The sequence below is a fragment of the Myxocyprinus asiaticus genome, chromosome 22, assembly GCF_019703515.2.
Source record: "Myxocyprinus asiaticus isolate MX2 ecotype Aquarium Trade chromosome 22, UBuf_Myxa_2, whole genome shotgun sequence".
NCBI lineage: Eukaryota > Metazoa > Chordata > Actinopteri > Cypriniformes > Catostomidae > Myxocyprinus > Myxocyprinus asiaticus.
The window spans coordinates 2,628,596-2,650,628 of NC_059365.1; the positions used below are offsets into that span (position 1 = coordinate 2,628,596).

The 22,033-nt window shown below is 38.5% G+C and overlaps 5 protein-coding genes across 13 annotated transcripts in view; all 5 read left to right on the forward strand.

Moving 5' to 3' along the window:
- Window positions 1-22,033, forward strand: part of LOC127413162 (putative protocadherin beta-18) — a 51,511-nt gene that overhangs the window by 24,362 nt on the left and 5,116 nt on the right. The gene's annotated exons all lie outside the window — the stretch shown is intronic.
- Window positions 1-22,033, forward strand: part of LOC127413209 (protocadherin beta-3-like) — a 51,218-nt gene that overhangs the window by 7,836 nt on the left and 21,349 nt on the right. The window contains exon 3 of one of the 9 annotated variants that reach the window (XM_051650141.1): window positions 17,323-17,466. The exons of 5 other annotated variants lie outside the window; for them this stretch is intronic. The gene's annotated coding sequence lies outside the window, so the exon portion shown is untranslated. Of the gene's footprint in view, window positions 1-3,198; window positions 3,322-7,538; window positions 7,683-12,983; window positions 13,107-17,322; window positions 17,467-22,033 lie in introns of those variants that run through there. 3 more of the 9 variants (XM_051650147.1, XM_051650140.1, XM_051650143.1) reach the window with 3 other exon arrangements.
- On the forward strand, window positions 6,322-8,993 carry LOC127413134 (protocadherin beta-15-like). The gene has a single exon (XM_051650020.1). The coding sequence runs from the start codon at window positions 6,447-6,449 to the stop codon at window positions 8,991-8,993; it is 2,547 nt and encodes an 848-aa protein (XP_051505980.1). The 5' UTR covers window positions 6,322-6,446.
- Window positions 11,865-16,178, forward strand: LOC127413135 (protocadherin beta-15-like). The gene is made up of 2 exons (XM_051650021.1): window positions 11,865-14,300; window positions 16,167-16,178. Exons 1-2 carry the CDS (start codon window positions 11,865-11,867, stop codon window positions 16,176-16,178), a joined length of 2,448 nt encoding a protein of 815 aa, XP_051505981.1.
- Window positions 16,111-21,614, forward strand: LOC127413136 (protocadherin beta-15-like). Its single transcript, XM_051650022.1, has 2 exons — window positions 16,111-18,639; window positions 21,609-21,614. Exons 1-2 carry the CDS (start codon window positions 16,231-16,233, stop codon window positions 21,612-21,614), a joined length of 2,415 nt encoding a protein of 804 aa, XP_051505982.1. The 5' UTR covers window positions 16,111-16,230.

Genomic DNA, 22,033 nt, shown 5'->3' on the forward strand with positions numbered 1-22,033 from the left:
GGGTCAGAAAGTCTAAAAAAAATAAATAAATAAATAAATATATATATATATATATATCAGACATAACCTACATCACCACAAGTTGTTTAGGAGGTTTTCAAGAAAAAAAGCCTCTGCTCTCATCCAGCAACAAACTCAAGTGTCTTCAGTTTGCCAGACACTACTGGAACTTCAAATGCAACTGTTCTATGGTCAGATGAAATAAAAAAAATAAAAAAAGAGCTTTTTGGCATCAAACACCAGAGATGGGTTTGGCACACACAGAGATGAAGAAGTACCCAGTGCCCACGTTTAAATGTGGTGCTGGATCTTTAATGTTGTGGGGCTGTTTTTATGCCAGAGGTCCTGGACATCTTGTTCAGATACATGGCATCATGGACTCTATCAAATACCAACAGATAAAAAATCAAAACCTGGCTGCCTCTGCCAGAAAGCTTACAATAGACCCTGGTTGGATCTTCCAGCAAGACAATGATCCAAAACAAACATCAAAATCAACACAAAAATGGTTCACTGACCACAAAACCAAGGTTCTGCCATGGCCATCCCAGTCCCCAGACCTGAACCCCATAGAAAATTTGTGGGGTGAACTGAAGAGGAGAGTCCACCAACATGGACCTCTGAATTTGAAGGATCTGGAGAATTTCTGTATGGAGGAATGGGCTCAGATCCCTTGCCAGGTGTTCTCCAACCTCATTAGGCGTTATAAGAGAAGACTCAGAGCTCTTATCTTGGCAAAGGGAGGTTGCAAAAATTATTGAATTAAAGGGTGCCAATAATTATTGCCAATGCATTTTGGAGAAAAATATTTATTTCATAATGAGACATTTTCCCTGTTTCAATTGTTTTACTTCAATTAAAGGTTACATTTTTTTGTGTTTTTAATGGAAGATCAAAAGGATAAACGATGCAGAATTTGTTTTTGTTTTTTTGTTTTTTTCACAGCCTTCTTTGCTCATATTTACCAAGGGTGCCAATATTTTTGGCCACAACTGTACTTGTTTTATTTCCTTTTCACTCAATTAGTTAATAAATTAAAGAACATCTTGTTACATGTTTTAAACTTTAAAATAATTTGCTGATCTATTTCGAGTCACTGGTCTTTTCTGGTCTCATATGACGTCGATGGTAAATTAATGCAATCTATATGGTTATTTAATATGTTGTTAATGTTGAAAACATTTGAAAATGTTTTTTAATTATAATATCAGTAGCATTACCTTAAGCCTAAGAAAAATAATTTTGGTTGCACTACAGTGAGGTAGCATACTTCCACATTATAATAGTCAAAATGACATAACAGCGATCAATCCTTTTCAGATATAGGCTAATTAATTTTTGTTAATTTCTACATTTACCAATACATTTTAACAATTAAATAAGTACACTTTAACATTAGTTAAATGCGTTATGTGCTAACAATAAAATATTCTGCAGTGTATTTATATAAATAGATCATTAGCCTAAATGTTTTTACATTTTTTTTTTTTTTTTAATTGTTAGTTGATGAAAACTAATCAGCTTACAAATGCTGAAGTACAGAACCTTATTGTAAAATGTTATCAATTTTCTTTTCCTAATTCACATTAGTAGGAGACGGAAGGGGGGCAGTTGTCATGTTTCTGTCCATGGTGCTGCACAGATTGTGTCTCTGGCTGATCGGGTTTTTTCTCTGCTTTAATGTTTCTCTGTATATAACCCGTGGGGTTTGTATGGATATACATTGTGGAAATTTGTTTTGCGTATTTTCTGTCTCACCAAGAATGTACGTTACAGTATTCCCTGAATATTGTGACGTTATTTAACAACTACCACTCTTTTTCAAACCAAGGTCCGTTTATTTACACTGCCAAAGATTTTAATGCAGTTTCCTCATTTGACTCACAGTGTCGCTGTTCACTAGTAAAACCTTTAGATTTCATATTTTACTTTCCTCCTCCCTGCTCATGATGTCATATGCTTGGCTTACATGCTCGCTTTGCTATAGATAAACGTCGACAGAAGCTCATCCTCTAATCGTTTGTATTTCTGTCTCACGTTCTGGATTAGTTAAATATTTTCTTGCACAAGGAACTGTTTATGACGTGGTTATTATTGAGGTTACAAATGGATTTCAAAATCTTCTGGGTTGCATTTCAAATGTTTGGCCTTTTGTTCTTCGTGCTTATGGCGCACACCGCTTATGGAGACGTGAGCTATTCTTTTCCGGAGGAGATGAAACGCGGATCTGTGATTGGAAATATAGCGAAGGATCTCGGGCTCGATGTGAACAGACTATCACCTCGTAAGGCTCGAATTCATACCGAAGGAAACAGAAAACGATACTGTGATATTAATCTGAATACTGGAGAACTGACAGTAGCGGAGAGGATCGACAGAGAAAGTCTTTGTGGAAAGAAATCTTCATGCGTTATAAAACAGGAGCTCGTGCTGGAAAATCCTTTGGAGCTGCATCGCTTTATTCTTAATATTGAGGACATAAATGACAATTCGCCATTATTCAAACAAAATCGTATCAAATTCGAAATACAGGAATCAGCAGACAAAGGATCTCGTTATTTATTAGATGAGGCCCACGATGCGGATATTGGTGTGAATTCAGTGCAGTCATATACATTACAAAACAATGAACACTTTCATTTAAATGTAGTTACGCGTGAAAATGGAAGAAAATATGGAGAGCTCGAGCTCAATAAAGAGTTGGATCGTGAGCAGCAAAAAGAGGTGACTTTAATTCTCACTGCGGTTGATGGTGGGACTCCACCGAGATCAGGTACTGTAGCCATACACGTCACTGTACTGGATGCTAATGATAATGCTCCAGTCTTTAGTCAGGCCGTCTATAAAGTCAGTCTGCCTGAAAATTCTCCTGTAGATACTGTAGTGGTTACTGTGAGCGCTACTGATGCTGACGAAGGACAAAATGGAGAAGTGACATATGAATTTGGTCATTTATCAGAAAGTCTCATGGAAATATTTTCTCTTGATGCAGTGTCTGGTGAGATTAAATTTACAGGACTCATTGATTATGAGGAGGAGAATTCAATAGAACTGCCCATTCAAGCTAAAGATGGTCAAGGATTAGCCAGTCATTCCACTGTATTGATAGATGTTGTTGATATCAATGATAATGCCCCTTTTTTAATACTTAATTCTATGAACAGCCCCATTCCCGAGAATGCATCACCCGGTACAGAGGTTGGCATCATTAATGTGCAGGACAGAGACTCTGAGAATAACGGACAGGTGCGCTGCTCCATTCAGCAAAACGTCCCATTTAAACTCGTACCTTCAATCAAAAATTACTATTCTCTGGTGACCACAGGTGAATTAGACCGCGAGCTGGTGTCTGATTATAACATCACCATTACTGCTACTGATGAGGGCTCTCCGCCTTTATCTTCCACTAAGAATATTCACTTCACTGTAGCTGACGTGAATGATAACCCACCTGTATTTGAGGAGCAGAATTACAGAGCTAATGTGCAAGAAAATAACAAACCGGGCTCCTCTGTTTGTTCAGTATCAGCTACAGACCCGGACTGGAGACAGAATGGCACTGTAGTTTATTCTCTGTTGCCCTCTGATGTCAATGGCGCACCGGTGTCCTCCTTTTTATCCATTAACGGAGACACCGGGGTCCTTCATGCCGTGAGGTCGTTTGATTACGAGCAGTTGAGAAGTTTCAAAGTGCTCGTGTTAGCCAGAGACAACGGGTCTCCTCCTCTGAGCAGTAACGTGACCGTGAGTGTCTTCATAACGGATGAGAATGACAACTCCCCTCAGATATTATACCCCTCTCCGGAAGGGAACTCCTTCATGACCGAGATGGTCCCCAAAGCTGCGCAGGCGGGCTCCCTGGTCTCCAAGGTGATCGCCGTGGACGCGGATTCTGGACAGAACGCGTGGCTCTCGTATCACATTATTAAAGCGACTGATCCGGGACTTTTCACTATCGGTGTCCACAGCGGAGAGATCAGGACGCAGCGGGACATTTCTGAATCTGACAGCATGAAACAGAACCTTATTGTCTCCGTGAGAGATAACGGACAGTCCTCTCTCTCGGCCACGTGCGCATTGTATTTACTTATATCAGATAATTTGGCTGAAGTTCCAGAACTGAAAGACATGTCTCATGACGAGAGCAGCTCCAAACTGACGTTTTATTTGATCATCGCGCTGGTGTCCGTTTCCACTTTCTTCCTCACCTTCCTCATCATCATCCTGGCCGTGAGGTTTTGTCGCAGGAGAAAGCCCAGACTGTTGTTTGATGGAGCTGTAGCCATTCCCAGCGCGTATCTCCCTCCAAATTACGCAGACGTGGAGGGCGCGGGAACTCTCCGCAGCACTTACAATTATGACGCATATCTGACCACGGGCTCGCGCACTAGTGACTTCAAGTTCATCAGATCTTATAATGAGGGCACGCTGACCTCTGACCTGACTCTGAAAAAGACTCCGTCCTCTGTGGATGATCTTGAAGGGCTTGATGCGGAAATTGGTGATTCGTTTCAGGTAGGATTAATGATTCTCTACTTTTGCTTGATTTATAGTAGGACTTTAATGGGCTGATTTTAAGTGTGCGTTTCCATTTTCATTCTTTATTCTTGTTACAGGAAAAACCTATGATTCTACTATCATTGCTTTTCTTGCAGAATTGTATAATTTTTCTACACTAATTTTAAGTTTTACTTTTTTGTGAAATATCAGTTTTTCGTTTTGCAATAATTATAGCTGATTGGTGGTTTGGTTTTGGTGACTTTTTAACTGTATTTCCATGGCTTGTTTCATTGAAGTATTTCAAGACTGGATAATACTTTTGATTTAAAATTGAAAACATATATATTCTTCAAGTTTTTAAGCAGTTTCTATTCATGTTTTAATATTAATTTGCTCTTCTATGAGGAGTCAGTTGTGCTCTCTATCTTGTACAATAAGTCTGGAGAAAATAATGCCAATTATTATTATTTTGCCATCCTCTGAAAGATAAGTTTTTAGTACTGAATAAGTTTTTAAAGAGTTTTAATGTTCCGTTCAATGTTTTAAATGTGCAGCACTTACAGTACACCGAGTAAACTGAATGGAAATTTTTCCTGTTGCTGTCCATGGTGCTGTACAGACAAGTATACTCAATATATTCATTTTAATTGTTTTATTTTTATTCATTATTATTTTTTGTATTATTATTATTATTATTTTATTTTATTTTATTTTATTTTTTTATTTTTTTTTTTTTTGTATGGCTGCTCTCTTTAATGACTGAATGATTAAATTAATGATTTTAGCTCCGACATTTAATTATTTCTATATTTTCAATATTTTCAGGAGTTATAAATGAATTTGAATGTGTTTCCCTTTATATTAGAAAAACTTTGCATTCTTTGGTAATAGGTTCGTTTCTCTTGTTAAAGAAATAGATATGAGGCTCACTTAAGTAGATTTTGTAGAAAATTGTGAACATATTTAGAGGTGAATGAGGATACAGGAAAAGGAGCCAACATCCCATATTTTCGCCTTTCTTTATGATTCACTTATAAAGCTGTTTTTTTTTTTCTTTACGATTTTATCATTGACTAATATTTTTGATTTTTAGACATTACAGTCAATTGAAGATATAAAAACAAGTTAAATAATAGTTCAGTAAGTTGCTCCCTTAGTTTTCCTTTGTGGCCTGATTTTTTTAATATTTGTTACGTCCTTTTCATTTTCAATTATTATTTTTTTTTATTTTTATTTTTTTATTTTTTTTAGGGAACATTTCTTAATGAGCAATTTCATCGAGTCAGTGGTTCTTTTTGGTCACTTAAAGAGTTTAGCGAAATTATTCCTCTATCAAATCAGTCATTAAAATGTCATTCATATGTAAAGATTTGTAAACTCACGTCAATAAACTACAAACATGAAACAGTCCAGCTTAATATCAGAGGAAATACCGTGGTTATTTTTCCTATTGCTGTTCATAGTGCTGTGCAGATCGTGTATCTGACTTGTTTGGGATTTTCCTCTTTATGTAATACAATTCTGTATCCAGTCGTGGCTTTTTGGATGTACATTACAGAAGTTATTGTGCATTTTCTGCTCTTCAAGTAGTAATACGTCACGGCAGGTCCTTGACACTGTTAATTCATTTTGTGAAAATCATTCCTGTTCGATCCAAGTTGCGTTAACATACTGTCAAATAAATGAGTGTTCTGCAGTTTCTTCATTTAACTCACTGTGTCGCTGTTCACCAGTAAAACCTTTGGATTTCATAATGAATTTACCTCCACCCTCTTCATGATGTCATTGCAGGGTCAGTCCATTCCAGCTCGCCTCGTTATAGAAAACGTCGATAGTGGCTCATTCTCTAATCTTTTGCATTTGTCTCATATTCTACATTTAGTCTGAAATGTAAGTTATATCTTTCGCATTCAATCTTTTATAACGTTGTTATTTTTGTGCTCCATATGGATTTGAAAAGCTTCTGGGTTGCTCATGAGATGTTTTGCCTTTTGTTCTTCGTGCTTATGGCGCACACCGCTTATGGAGACGTGAGCTATTCTTTTCCGGAGGAGATGAAACGCGGATCTGTGATTGGAAATATAGCAAAAGATCTCGGGCTCGATGTGAAAAGACTATCATCTCGTAAGGCTCGAATTCCTACTGAAGGAAACAGAAAACGATACTGTGATATTAATCTGAATACTGGAGAACTGACAGTAGCGGAGAGGATCGAAAGAGAAAGTCTTTGTGGAAAGAAATCTTCATGCGTTATAAAACAGGAGCTCGTGCTGGAAAATCCTTTGGAGCTGCATCGTTTTATTCTTAATATTGAGGACATAAATGATAATTCACCACAGTTCACAGATAGTGTTATTAAATTCGAAATAAGGGAATCAGCAGACAAAGGATCTCGTTATTTATTAGATGAGGCCCATGATGCGGATATTGGTGTGAATTCAGTGCAGTCATATACATTACAAAACAATGAACACTTTATTTTAAGTGTCCTTACGCGGACAAATGGAAGAAAATACGGAGAGCTCGTGTTGAATAAAGAGTTGGATCGTGAGCAGCAAAAAGAGGTGACTTTAATTCTCACTGCGGTTGATGGTGGGACTCCACCGAGATCAGGTACTGTAGCCATACACGTCACTGTACTGGATGCTAATGATAATGCTCCAGTCTTTAGTCAGGCCGTCTATAAAATCAGTCTGCCTGAAAATTCTCCTGTAGATACTGTAGTGGTTACTGTGAGTGCTACTGATGCTGACGAGGGACAAAATGGAGAGGTGACATATGCTTTTGGCCATTTATCAGAAAGCTTGCGTGAATTATTTTCTCTTGATGCAGTGTCTGGTGAGATTAAACTTACAGGACTCATTGATTATGAGGAGGAGAATTCAATAGAACTGCCTATTCAAGCTAAAGATGGTCAAGGATTAGCCAGTCATTCCTCTGTATTAATAGATGTTGTTGATATCAATGATAACGCCCCTTTTTTAATACTTAATTCTCTGAACAGCCCCATTCCCGAGAATGCGTCACCCGGTACAGAGGTTGGCATCATTAATGTGCAGGACAGAGACTCTGAGAATAACGGACAGGTGCGCTGCTCCATTCAGCAAAACGTCCCATTTAAACTCGTAGCTTCAATCAAAAATTACTATTCTCTGGTGACCACAGGTGAATTAGACCGCGAGCTGGTGTCTGATTATAACATCACCATTACTGCTACTGACGAGGGCTCTCCGCCTTTATCTTCCACTAAGAATATTCACTTCACTGTAGCTGACGTGAATGATAACCCACCTGTATTTGAGGAGCAGAATTACAGAGCTAATGTGCAAGAAAATAACAAACCGGGCTCCTCTGTTTGTTCAGTATCAGCTACAGACCCGGACTGGAGACAGAATGGCACTGTAGTTTATTCTCTGTTGCCCTCTGATGTCAATGGCGCACCGGTGTCCTCCTTTTTATCCATCAACGGAGACACCGGGGTCCTTCATGCCGTGAGGTCGTTTGATTACGAGCAGTTGAGAAGTTTCAAAGTGCTCGTGTTAGCCAGAGACAACGGGTCTCCTCCTCTGAGCAGTAACGTGACCGTGAGTGTCTTCATAACGGATGAGAATGACAACTCCCCTCAGATATTATACCCCTCTCCGGAAGGGAACTCCTTCATGACCGAGATGGTCCCCAAAGCTGCGCAGGCGGGCTCCCTGGTCTCCAAGGTGATCGCCGTGGACGCGGATTCTGGACAGAACGCGTGGCTCTCGTATCACATTATTAAAGCGACTGATCCGGGACTTTTCACTATCGGTGTCCACAGCGGAGAGATCAGGACGCAGCGGGACATTTCTGAATCTGACAGCATGAAACAGAACCTTATTGTCTCCGTGAGAGATAACGGACAGTCCTCTCTCTCAGCCACGTGCGCATTGTATTTACTTTTATCAGATAATTTGGCTGAAGTTCCAGAACTGAAAGACATGTCTCATGACGAGAGCAGCTCCAAACTGACATTTTATTTGATCATCGCACTGGTGTCCGTTTCCACTTTCTTCCTCACCTTCCTCATCATCATCCTGGCCGTGAGGTTCTGTCGCAGGAGAAAGCCCAGACTGTTGTTTGATGGAGCTGTAGCCATTCCCAGCGCGTATCTCCCTCCAAATTATGCAGACGTGGAGGGCGCGGGAACTCTCCGCAGCACTTACAATTATGATGCATATCTGACCACGGGCTCGCGCACTAGTGACTTCAAGTTCATCAGATCTTATAATGAGGGCACGCTGACCTCTGACCTGACTCTGAAAAAGACTCCGTCCTCTGTGGATGATCTTGAGGGGCTTGATGCGGAAATTGGTGATTCCATTCAGGGAGGATTAATGATGCCATACTTTTTGCAATATTTTCCAACTTCATTGCGATACTCTTTTAAAAATTTTTATTTTGTCTTGTATTCACGATTTTTAGACACCATCATTGTCACTTATTGGTGTGTGTTTCTGCATTGAGCTTTTCCCCTTTGTTTTATTGAAGTTTTTTCATGACTCACTGACACTTCAAATTGAAAGAGATTACTTTAATGGGAATAAAAGAAAAGAAAAAAAAAAGTACTTTGGTCATCCTCTTACTTTCTGTTATTCAAGTACAGTTGTGGCCAAAAATAATGGCACCCATGGTAAATATGAGCAAAGAAGTCTGTGGATAAAAAAATCTGCATTGTTGATCCTTTTGATCTTTTATTAAAAAAAAAAAAAAAATCACAAAAATCTATCCTTTAATTAAAGAAAAACAACTGTTAGAGGGAAAAATCTCATCATTAAATAAATATTTTTTTCTCCAAAACACATTGGCCACAATTTTTGGCACCCCTATAAATTCTTATGTGTCAAATATATCTGAAGTATATTTTCCATTCATATTTTACATTTTTTAGTGCACCTGGGTGACAACGAACATGAAATTGTTCAGCTATATCTTCCTGTTTCACAGGAGTATAAATATAAGGTAACACACAGGCCATATTCCCTAAATCATCAATCACAGTGGGTTAGACTAAATAATATATTTCTGATGTCATGCAAAAGGTTGTTGAGCTTCACAAAATGGGTAGTGGCTATATGAAAATAGCCAAAGCATTGAAAATGCCCCTTTCCACCATCAGGGCAATAATGAACAAGTTCCAATCAACTGGAGATCTTAAGAATCGGCCTGGAAAAGGACATGTGTCTGTAATGTCTCCATGCACAGTGAGGAGGATGGTTCAAGTGGCCAAAGAACCTCCAAGGATCACAGCTGGAGAATTGCAGAAATTAGATGGGTCTTTGGGTCAGAAGGTTTAAAAAAAAAAAATATCAGACATCACCTACATCACCACAAGTTGTTTGGGAGGGTTTCAAGTAATAAAGCCTCTGCTCTCATCCAACAAAAAACTCAAGCATCTTCAGTTTGCCAGACACTACTGGAACTTCAAATGCAACAGTTCTATGGTCAGATGAAACAAAAAAAAAAAAAAAAAAAAAAGAGCTTTTTGGCAGCAAGCACCAGAGATGGGTTTGGCACACACAGAGATGAAGAAGTACCCAATGCCCACGTTTAAATGTGGTGCTGGATCTTTAATGTTGTGGGGCTGTTTTTATGCCAGAGGTCCTGGACATCTTGTTCAGATACATGGCATCATGGACTCTATCAAATACCAACAGATAAAAAATCAAAACCTGGCTGCCTCTGCCAGAAAACTTACAATGGGCCCTGGTTGGATCTTCCAGCAAGACAATGATCCAAAACAAACATCAAAATCAACACAAAAATGGTTCACTGACCACAAATCCAAAGTTCTGCCATGGCCATCCCAGTCCCCTGACCTGAACCCCATAGAAAATTTGTGGGGTGAACTGAAGAGGAGAGTCCACCAACATGGACCTCTGAATTTGAAGGATCTGGAGAGTTTATGTATGGAGGAATGGGCTCAGATCCCTTGCCAGGTGTTCTCCAACCTCATTAGGCGTTATAAGAGAAGACTCAGAGCTCTTATCTTGGCAAAGGGAGGTTGCAAAAATTATTGAATTAAAGGGTGCCAATAATTATTGCCAATGCATTTTGGAGAAAAATATTTATTTCATAATGAGACATTTTCCCTGTTTCAATTGTTTTACTTCAATTAAAGGTTACATTTTTTTGTGTTTTTAATGGAAGATCAAAAGGATAAACGATGCAGAATTTGTTTTTGTTTTTTTGTTTTTTCACAGCCTTCTTTGCTCATATTTACCAAGGGTGCCAATATTTTTGGCCACAACTGTACTTGTTTTATTTCCTTTTCACTCAATTAGTTAATAAATTAAAGAACATCTTGTTACATGTTTTAAACTTTAAAATAATTTGCTGATCTATTTCGAGTCACTGGTCTTTTCTGGTCTCATATGACGTCGATGGTAAATTAATGCAATCTATATGGTTATTTAATATGTTGTTAATGTTGAAAACATTTGAAAATGGTTTTTAATTATAATATCAGTAGCATTACCTTAAGCCTAAGAAAAATAATTTTGGTTGCACTACAGTGAGGTAGCATACTTCCACATTATAATAGTCAAAATGACATAACAGCGATCAGTCCTTTTCAGATATAGGCTAATTAATTTTTGTTAATTTCTACATTTACCAATACATTTTAACAATTAAATAAGTACACTTTAACATTAGTTAAATGCGTTATGTGCTAACAATAAAATATTCTGCAGTGTATTTATATAAATAGATCATTAGCCTAAATGTTTTTACATTTTTTTTTTTTTTTTAATTGTTAGTTGATGAAAACTAATCAGCTTACTAATGCTGAAGTACAGAACCTTATTGTAAAATGTTATCAATTTTCTTTTCCTAATTCACATTAGTAGGAGACGGAAGGGGGGCAGTTGTCATGTTTCTGTCCATGGTGCTGCACAGATTGTGTCTCTGGCTGATCGGGTTTTTTCTCTGCTTTAATGTTTCTCTGTATATAACCCGTGGGGTTTGTATGGATATACATTGTGGAAATTTGTTTTGCGTATTTTCTGTCTCACCAAGAATGTACGTTACAGTATTCCCTGAATATTGTGACGTTATTTAACAACTACCACTCTTTTTCAAACCAAGGTCCGTTTATTTACACTGCCAAAGATTTTAATGCAGTTTCCTCATTTGACTCACAGTGTCGCTGTTCACTAGTAAAACCTTTAGATTTCATATTTTACTTTCCTCCTCCCTGCTCATGATGTCATATGCTTGGCTTACATGCTCGCTTTGCTATAGATAAACGTCGACAGAAGCTCATCCTCTAATCGTTTGTATTTCTGTCTCACGTTCTGGATTAGTTAAATATTTTCTTGCACAAGGAACTGTTTATGACGTGGTTATTATTGAGGTTACAAATGGATTTCAAAATCTTCTGGGTTGCATTTCAAATGTTTGGCCTTTTGTTCTTCGTGCTTATGGCGCACACCGCTTATGGAGACGTGAGCTATTCTTTTCCGGAGGAGATGAAACGCGGATCTGTGATTGGAAATATAGCGAAGGATCTCGGGCTCGATGTGAACAGACTATCACCTCGTAAGGCTCGAATTCATACCGAAGGAAACAGAAAACGATACTGTGATATTAATCTGAATACTGGAGAACTGACAGTAGCGGAGAGGATCGACAGAGAAAGTCTTTGTGGAAAGAAATCTTCATGCGTTATAAAACAGGAGCTCGTGCTGGAAAATCCTTTGGAGCTGCATCGCTTTATTCTTAATATTGAGGACATAAATGACAATTCGCCATTATTCAAACAAAATCGTATCAAATTCGAAATACAGGAATCAGCAGACAAAGGATCTCGTTATTTATTAGATGAGGCCCACGATGCGGATATTGGTGTGAATTCAGTGCAGTCATATACATTACAAAACAATGAACACTTTCATTTAAATGTAGTTACGCGTGAAAATGGAAGAAAATATGGAGAGCTCGAGCTCAATAAAGAGTTGGATCGTGAGCAGCAAAAAGAGGTGACTTTAATTCTCACTGCGGTTGATGGTGGGACTCCACCGAGATCAGGTACTGTAGCCATACACGTCACTGTACTGGATGCTAATGATAATGCTCCAGTCTTTAGTCAGGCCGTCTATAAAGTCAGTCTGCCTGAAAATTCTCCTGTAGATACTGTAGTGGTTACTGTGAGCGCTACTGATGCTGACGAAGGACAAAATGGAGAAGTGACATATGAATTTGGTCATTTATCAGAAAGTCTCATGGAAATATTTTCTCTTGATGCAGTGTCTGGTGAGATTAAATTTACAGGACTCATTGATTATGAGGAGGAGAATTCAATAGAACTGCCCATTCAAGCTAAAGATGGTCAAGGATTAGCCAGTCATTCCACTGTATTGATAGATGTTGTTGATATCAATGATAATGCCCCTTTTTTAATACTTAATTCTATGAACAGCCCCATTCCCGAGAATGCATCACCCGGTACAGAGGTTGGCATCATTAATGTGCAGGACAGAGACTCTGAGAATAACGGACAGGTGCGCTGCTCCATTCAGCAAAACGTCCCATTTAAACTCGTACCTTCAATCAAAAATTACTATTCTCTGGTGACCACAGGTGAATTAGACCGCGAGCTGGTGTCTGATTATAACATCACCATTACTGCTACTGATGAGGGCTCTCCGCCTTTATCTTCCACTAAGAATATTCACTTCACTGTAGCTGACGTGAATGATAACCCACCTGTATTTGAGGAGCAGAATTACAGAGCTAATGTGCAAGAAAATAACAAACCGGGCTCCTCTGTTTGTTCAGTATCAGCTACAGACCCGGACTGGAGACAGAATGGCACTGTAGTTTATTCTCTGTTGCCCTCTGATGTCAATGGCGCACCGGTGTCCTCCTTTTTATCCATCAACGGAGACACCGGGGTCCTTCATGCCGTGAGGTCGTTTGATTACGAGCAGTTGAGAAGTTTCAAAGTGCTCGTGTTAGCCAGAGACAACGGGTCTCCTCCTCTGAGCAGTAACGTGACCGTGAGTGTCTTCATAACGGATGAGAATGACAACTCCCCTCAGATATTATACCCCTCTCCGGAAGGGAACTCCTTCATGACCGAGATGGTCCCCAAAGCTGCGCAGGCGGGCTCCCTGGTCTCCAAGGTGATCGCCGTGGACGCGGATTCTGGACAGAACGCGTGGCTCTCGTATCACATTATTAAAGCGACTGATCCGGGACTTTTCACTATCGGTGTCCACAGCGGAGAGATCAGGACGCAGCGGGACATTTCTGAATCTGACAGCATGAAACAGAACCTTATTGTCTCCGTGAGAGATAACGGACAGTCCTCTCTCTCGGCCACGTGCGCATTGTATTTACTTATATCAGATAATTTGGCTGAAGTTCCAGAACTGAAAGACATGTCTCATGACGAGAGCAGCTCCAAACTGACGTTTTATTTGATCATCGCGCTGGTGTCCGTTTCCACTTTCTTCCTCACCTTCCTCATCATCATCCTGGCCGTGAGGTTTTGTCGCAGGAGAAAGCCCAGACTGTTGTTTGATGGAGCTGTAGCCATTCCCAGCGCGTATCTCCCTCCAAATTACGCAGACGTGGAGGGCGCGGGAACTCTCCGCAGCACTTACAATTATGACGCATATCTGACCACGGGCTCGCGCACTAGTGACTTCAAGTTCATCAGATCTTATAATGAGGGCACGCTGACCTCTGACCTGACTCTGAAAAAGACTCCGTCCTCTGTGGATGATCTTGAAGGGCTTGATGCGGAAATTGGTGATTCGTTTCAGGTAGGATTAATGATTCTCTACTTTTGCTTGATTTATAGTAGGACTTTAATGGGCTGATTTTAAGTGTGCGTTTCCATTTTCATTCTTTATTCTTGTTACAGGAAAAACCTATGATTCTACTATCATTGCTTTTCTTGCAGAATTGTATAATTTTTCTACACTAATTTTAAGTTTTACTTTTTTGTGAAATATCAGTTTTTCGTTTTGCAATAATTATAGCTGATTGGTGGTTTGGTTTTGGTGACTTTTTAACTGTATTTCCATGGCTTGTTTCATTGAAGTATTTCAAGACTGGATAATACTTTTGATTTAAAATTGAAAACATATATATTCTTCAAGTTTTTAAGCAGTTTCTATTCATGTTTTAATATTAATTTGCTCTTCTATGAGGAGTCAGTTGTGCTCTCTATCTTGTACAATAAGTCTGGAGAAAATAATGCCAATTATTATTATTTTGCCATCCTCTGAAAGATAAGTTTTTAGTACTGAATAAGTTTTTAAAGAGTTTTAATGTTCCGTTCAATGTTTTAAATGTGCAGCACTTACAGTACACCGAGTAAACTGAATGGAAATTTTTCCTGTTGCTGTCCATGGTGCTGTACAGACAAGTATACTCAATATATTCATTTTAATTGTTTTATTTTTATTCATTATTATTTTTTGTATTATTATTATTATTATTTTATTTTATTTTATTTTATTTTTTTATTTTTTTTTTTTTTGTATGGCTGCTCTCTTTAATGACTGAATGATTAAATTAATGATTTTAGCTCCGACATTTAATTATTTCTATATTTTCAATATTTTCAGGAGTTATAAATGAATTTGAATGTGTTTCCCTTTATATTAGAAAAACTTTGCATTCTTTGGTAATAGGTTCGTTTCTCTTGTTAAAGAAATAGATATGAGGCTCACTTAAGTAGATTTTGTAGAAAATTGTGAACATATTTAGAGGTGAATGAGGATACAGGAAAAGGAGCCAACATCCCATATTTTCGCCTTTCTTTATGATTCACTTATAAAGCTGTTTTTTTTTTCTTTACGATTTTATCATTGACTAATATTTTTGATTTTTAGACATTACAGTCAATTGAAGATATAAAAACAAGTTAAATAATAGTTCAGTAAGTTGCTCCCTTAGTTTTCCTTTGTGGCCTGATTTTTTTAATATTTGTTACGTCCTTTTCATTTTCAATTATTATTTTTTTTTATTTTTATTTTTTTATTTTTTTTAGGGAACATTTCTTAATGAGCAATTTCATCGAGTCAGTGGTTCTTTTTGGTCACTTAAAGAGTTTAGCGAAATTATTCCTCTATCAAATCAGTCATTAAAATGTCATTCATATGTAAAGATTTGTAAACTCACGTCAATAAACTACAAACATGAAACAGTCCAGCTTAATATCAGAGGAAATACCGTGGTTATTTTTCCTATTGCTGTTCATAGTGCTGTGCAGATCGTGTATCTGACTTGTTTGGGATTTTCCTCTTTATGTAATACAATTCTGTATCCAGTCGTGGCTTTTTGGATGTACATTACAGAAGTTATTGTGCATTTTCTGCTCTTCAAGTAGTAATACGTCACGGCAGGTCCTTGACACTGTTAATTCATTTTGTGAAAATCATTCCTGTTCGATCCAAGTTGCGTTAACATACTGTCAAATAAATGAGTGTTCTGCAGTTTCTTCATTTAACTCACTGTGTCGCTGTTCACCAGTAAAACCTTTAGATTTCATAATGAACTTACCTCCACCCTCTTCATGATGTCATTGCAGGGTCAGTCCATTCCAGCTCGCCTCGTTATAGAAAACGTCGATAGTGGCTCATTCTCTAATCTTTTGCATTTGTCTCATATTCTACATTTAGTCTGAAATGTAAGTTATATCTTTCGCATTCAATCTTTTATAACGTTGTTATTTTTGTGCTCCATATGGATTTGAAAAGCTTCTGGGTTGCTCATGAGATGTTTTGCCTTTTGTTCTTCGTGCTTATGGCGCACACCGCTTATGGAGACGTGAGCTATTCTTTTCCGGAGGAGATGAAACGCGGATCTGTGATTGGAAATATAGCAAAAGATCTCGGGCTCGATGTGAAAAGACTATCATCTCGTAAGGCTCGAATTCCTACTGAAGGAAACAGAAAACGATACTGTGATATTAATCTGAATACTGGAGAACTGACAGTAGCGGAGAGGATCGACAGAGAAAGTCTTTGTGGAAAGAAATCTTCATGCGTTATAAAACAGGAGCTCGTGCTGGAAAATCCTTTGGAGCTGCATCGTTTTATTCTTAATATTGAGGACATAAATGATAATTCACCACAGTTCACAGATAGTGTTATTAAATTCGAAATAAGGGAATCAGCAGACAAAGGATCTCGTTATTTATTAGATGAGGCCCATGATGCGGATATTGGTGTGAATTCAGTGCAGTCATATATATTACAAAACAATGAACACTTTATTTTAAGTGTCCTTACGCGGACAAATGGAAGAAAATACGGAGAGCTCGTGTTGAATAAAGAGTTGGATCGTGAGCAGCAAAAAGAGGTGACTTTAATTCTCACTGCGGTTGATGGTGGGACTCCACCGAGATCAGGTACTGTAGCCATACACGTCACTGTACTGGATGCTAATGATAATGCTCCAGTCTTTAGTCAGGCCGTCTATAAAGTCAGTCTGCCTGAAAATTCTCCTGTAGATACTGTAGTGGTTACTGTGAGTGCTACTGATGCTGACGAGGGACAAAATGGAGAGGTGACATATGCTTTTGGCCATTTATCAGAAAGCTTGCGTGAATTATTTTCTCTTGATGCAGTGTCTGGTGAGATTAAACTTACAGGACTCATTGATTATGAGGAGGAGAATTCAATAGAACTGCCTATTCAAGCTAAAGATGGTCAAGGATTAGCCAGTCATTCCTCTGTATTAATAGATGTTGTTGATATCAATGATAACGCCCCTTTTTTAATACTTAATTCTCTGAACAGCCCCATTCCCGAGAATGCGTCACCCGGTACAGAGGTTGGCATCATTAATGTGCAGGACAGAGACTCTGAGAATAACGGACAGGTGCGCTGCTCCATTCAGCAAAACGTCCCATTTAAACTCGTAGCTTCAATCAAAAATTACTATTCTCTGGTGACCACAGGTGAATTAGACCGCGAGCTGGTGTCTGATTATAACATCACCATTACTGCTACTGATGAGGGCTCTCCGCCTTTATCTTCCACTAAGAATATTCACTTCACTGTAGCTGACGTGAATGATAACCCACCTGTATTTGAGGAGCAGAATTACAGAGCTAATGTGCAAGAAAATAACAAACCGGGCTCCTCTGTTTGTTCAGTATCAGCTACAGACCCGGACTGGAGACAGAATGGCACTGTAGTTTATTCTCTGTTGCCCTCTGATGTCAATGGCGCACCGGTGTCCTCCTTTTTATCCATCAACGGAGACACCGGGGTCCTTCATGCCGTGAGGTCGTTTGATTACGAGCAGTTGAGAAGTTTCAAAGTGCTCGTGTTAGCCAGAGACAACGGGTCTCCTCCTCTGAGCAGTAACGTGACCGTGAGTGTCTTCATAACGGATGAGAATGACAACTCCCCTCAGATATTATACCCCTCTCCGGAAGGGAACTCCTTCATGACCGAGATGGTCCCCAAAGCTGCGCAGGCGGGCTCCCTGGTCTCCAAGGTGATCGCCGTGGACGCGGATTCTGGACAGAACGCGTGGCTCTCGTATCACATTATTAAAGCGACTGATCCGGGACTTTTCACTATCGGTGTCCACAGCGGAGAGATCAGGACGCAGCGGGACATTTCTGAATCTGACAGCATGAAACAGAACCTTATTGTCTCCGTGAGAGATAACGGACAGTCCTCTCTCTCAGCCACGTGCGCATTGTATTTACTTTTATCAGATAATTTGGCTGAAGTTCCAGAACTGAAAGACATGTCTCATGACGAGAGCAGCTCCAAACTGACATTTTATTTGATCATCGCACTGGTGTCCGTTTCCACTTTCTTCCTCACCTTCCTCATCATCATCCTGGCCGTGAGGTTCTGTCGCAGGAGAAAGCCCAGACTGTTGTTTGATGGAGCTGTAGCCATTCCCAGCGCGTATCTCCCTCCAAATTATGCAGACGTGGAGGGCGCGGGAACTCTCCGCAGCACTTACAATTATGATGCATATCTGACCACGGGCTCGCGCACTAGTGACTTCAAGTTCATCAGATCTTATAATGAGGGCACGCTGACCTCTGACCTGACTCTGAAAAAGACTCCGTCCTCTGTGGATGATCTTGAGGGGCTTGATGCGGAAATTGGTGATTCCATTCAGGTAGGATTAATGATGCCATACTTTTTGCAATATTTTCCAACTTCATTGCGATACTCTTTTAAAAAAATTTATTTTGTCTTGTATTCACGATTTTTAGACACCATCATTGTCACTTATTGGTGTGTGTTTCTGCATTGAGCTTTTCCCCTTTGTTTTATTGAAGTTTTTTCATGACTCACTGACACTTCAAATTGAAAGAGATTACTTTAATGGGAATAAAAGAAAAGAAAAAAAAAAAGTACTTTGTTCATCCTCTTACTTTCTGTTATTCAAGTACAGTTGTGGCCAAAAATAATGGCACCCATGGTAAATATGAGCAAAGAAGTCTGTGGATAAAAAAATCTGCATTGTTGATCCTTTTGATCTTTTATTAAAAAAAAAAAAAAAATCACAAAAATCTATCCTTTAATTAAAGAAAAACAACTGTTAGAGGGAAAAATCTCATCATTAAATAAATATTTTTTTCTCCAAAACACATTGGCCACAATTTTTGGCACCCCTATAAATTCTTATGTGTCAAATATATCTGAAGTATATTTTCCATTCATATTTTACATTTTTTAGTGCACCTGGGTGACAACGAACATGAAATTGTTCAGCTATATCTTCCTGTTTCACAGGAGTATAAATATAAGGTAACACACAGGCCATATTCCCTAAATCATCAATCACAATGGGTTAGACTAAATAATATATTTCTGATGTCATGCAAAAGGTTGTTGAGCTTCACAAAATGGGTAGTGGCTATATGAAAATAGCCAAAGCATTGAAAATGCCCCTTTCCACCATCAGGGCAATAATGAACAAGTTCCAATCAACTGGAGATCTTAAGAATCGGCCTGGAAAAGGACATGTGTCTGTAATGTCTCCATGCACAGTGAGGAGGATGGTTCAAGTGGCCAAAGAACCTCCAAGGATCACAGCTGGAGAATTGCAGAAATTAGATGGGTCTTTGGGTCAGAAGGTTTAAAAAAAAAAAATATCAGACATCACCTACATCACCACAAGTTGTTTGGGAGGGTTTCAAGTAATAAAGCCTCTGCTCTCATCCAACAAAAAACTCAAGCATCTTCAGTTTGCCAGACACTACTGGAACTTCAAATGCAACTGTTCTATGGTCAGATGAAATAAAAAAAATAAAAAAAGAGCTTTTTGGCATCAAACACCAGAGATGGGTTTGGCACACACAGAGATGAAGAAGTACCCAATGCCCACGTTTAAATGTGGTGCTGGATCTTTAATGTTGTGGGGCTGTTTTTATGCCAGAGGTCCTGGACATCTTGTTCAGATACATGGCATCATGGACTCTATCAAATACCAACAGATAAAAAATCAAAACCTGACTGCCTCTGCCAGAAAACTTACAATGGGCCCTGGTTGGATCTTCCAGCAAGACAATGATCCAAAACAAACATCAAAATCAACACAAAAATGGTTCACTGACCACAAATCCAAAGTTCTGCCATGGCCATCCCAGTCCCCTGACCTGAACCCCATAGAAAATTTGTGGGGTGAACTGAAGAGGAGAGTCCACCAACATGGACCTCTGAATTTGAAGGATCTGGAGAGTTTATGTATGGAGGAATGGGCTCAGATCCCTTGCCAGGTGTTCTCCAACCTCATTAGGCGTTATAAGAGAAGACTCAGAGCTCTTATCTTGGCAAAGGGAGGTTGCAAAAATTATTGAATTAAAGGGTGCCAATAATTATTGCCAATGCATTTTGGAGAAAAATATTTATTTCATAATGAGACATTTTCCCTGTTTCAATTGTTTTACTTCAATTAAAGGTTACATTTTTTTGTGTTTTTAATGGAAGATCAAAAGGATAAACGATGCAGAATTTGTTTTTGTTTTTTTGTTTTTTTCACAGCCTTCTTTGCTCATATTTACCAAGGGTGCCAATATTTTTGGCCACAACTGTACTTGTTTTATTTCCTTTTCACTCAATTAGTTAATAAATTAAAGAACATCTTGTTACATGTTTTAAACTTTAAAATAATTTGCTGATCTATTTCGAGTCACTGGTCTTTTCTGGTCTCATATGACGTCGATGGTAAATTAATGCAATCTATATGGTTATTTAATATGTTGTTAATGTTGAAAACATTTGAAAATGGTTTTTAATTATAATATCAGTAGCATTACCTTAAGCCTAAGAAAAATAATTTTGGTTGCACTACAGTGAGGTAGCATACTTCCACATTATAATAGTCAAAATGACATAACAGCGATCAATCCTTTTCAGATATAGGCTAATTAATTTTTGTTAATTTCTACATTTACCAATACATTTTAACAATTAAATAAGTACACTTTAACATTAGTTAAATGCGTTATGTGCTAACAATAAAATATTCTGCAGTGTATTTATATAAATAGATCATTAGCCTTAATGTTTTTACATTTTTTTTTTTTTTTTAATTGTTAGTTGATGAAAACTAATCAGCTTACTAATGCTGAAGTACAGAACCTTATTGTAAAATTTTATCAATTTTCTTTTCCTAATTCACATTAGTAGGAGACGGAAGGGGGGCAGTTGTCATGTTTCTGTCCATGGTGCTGCACAGATTGTGTCTCTGGCTGATCGGGTTTTTTCTCTGCTTTAATGTTTCTCTGTATATAACCCGTGGGGTTTGTATGGATATACATTGTGGAAATTTGTTTTGCGTATTTTCTGTCTCACCAAGAATGTACGTTACAGTATTCCCTGAATATTGTGACGTTATTTAACAACTACCACTCTTTTTCAAACCAAGGTCCGTTTATTTACACTGCCAAAGATTTTAATGCAGTTTCCTCATTTGACTCACAGTGTCGCTGTTCACTAGTAAAACCTTTAGATTTCATATTTTACTTTCCTCCTCCCTGCTCATGATGTCATATGCTTGGCTTACATGCTCGCTTTGCTATAGATAAACGTCGACAGAAGCTCATCCTCTAATCGTTTGTATTTCTGTCTCACGTTCAGGATTAGTTAAATATTTTCTTGCACAAGGAACTGTTTATGACGTGGTTATTATTGAGGTTACAAATGGATTTCAAAATCTTCCGGGTTGCATTTCAAATGTTTGGCCTTTTGTTCTTCGTGCTTATGGCGCACACCGCTTATGGAGACGTGAGCTATTCTTTTCCGGAGGAGATGAAACGCGGATCTGTGATTGGAAATATAGCAAAAGATCTCGGGCTTGATGTGAAAAGACTATCATCTCGTAAGGCTCGAATTCATACCGAAGGAAACAGAAAACGATACTGTGATATTAATCTGAATACTGGAGAACTGACAGTAGCGGAGAGGATCGACAGAGAAAGTCTTTGTGGAAAGAAATCTTCATGCGTTATAAAACAGGAGCTCGTGCTGGAAAATCCTTTGGAGCTGCATCGCTTCATTCTCAA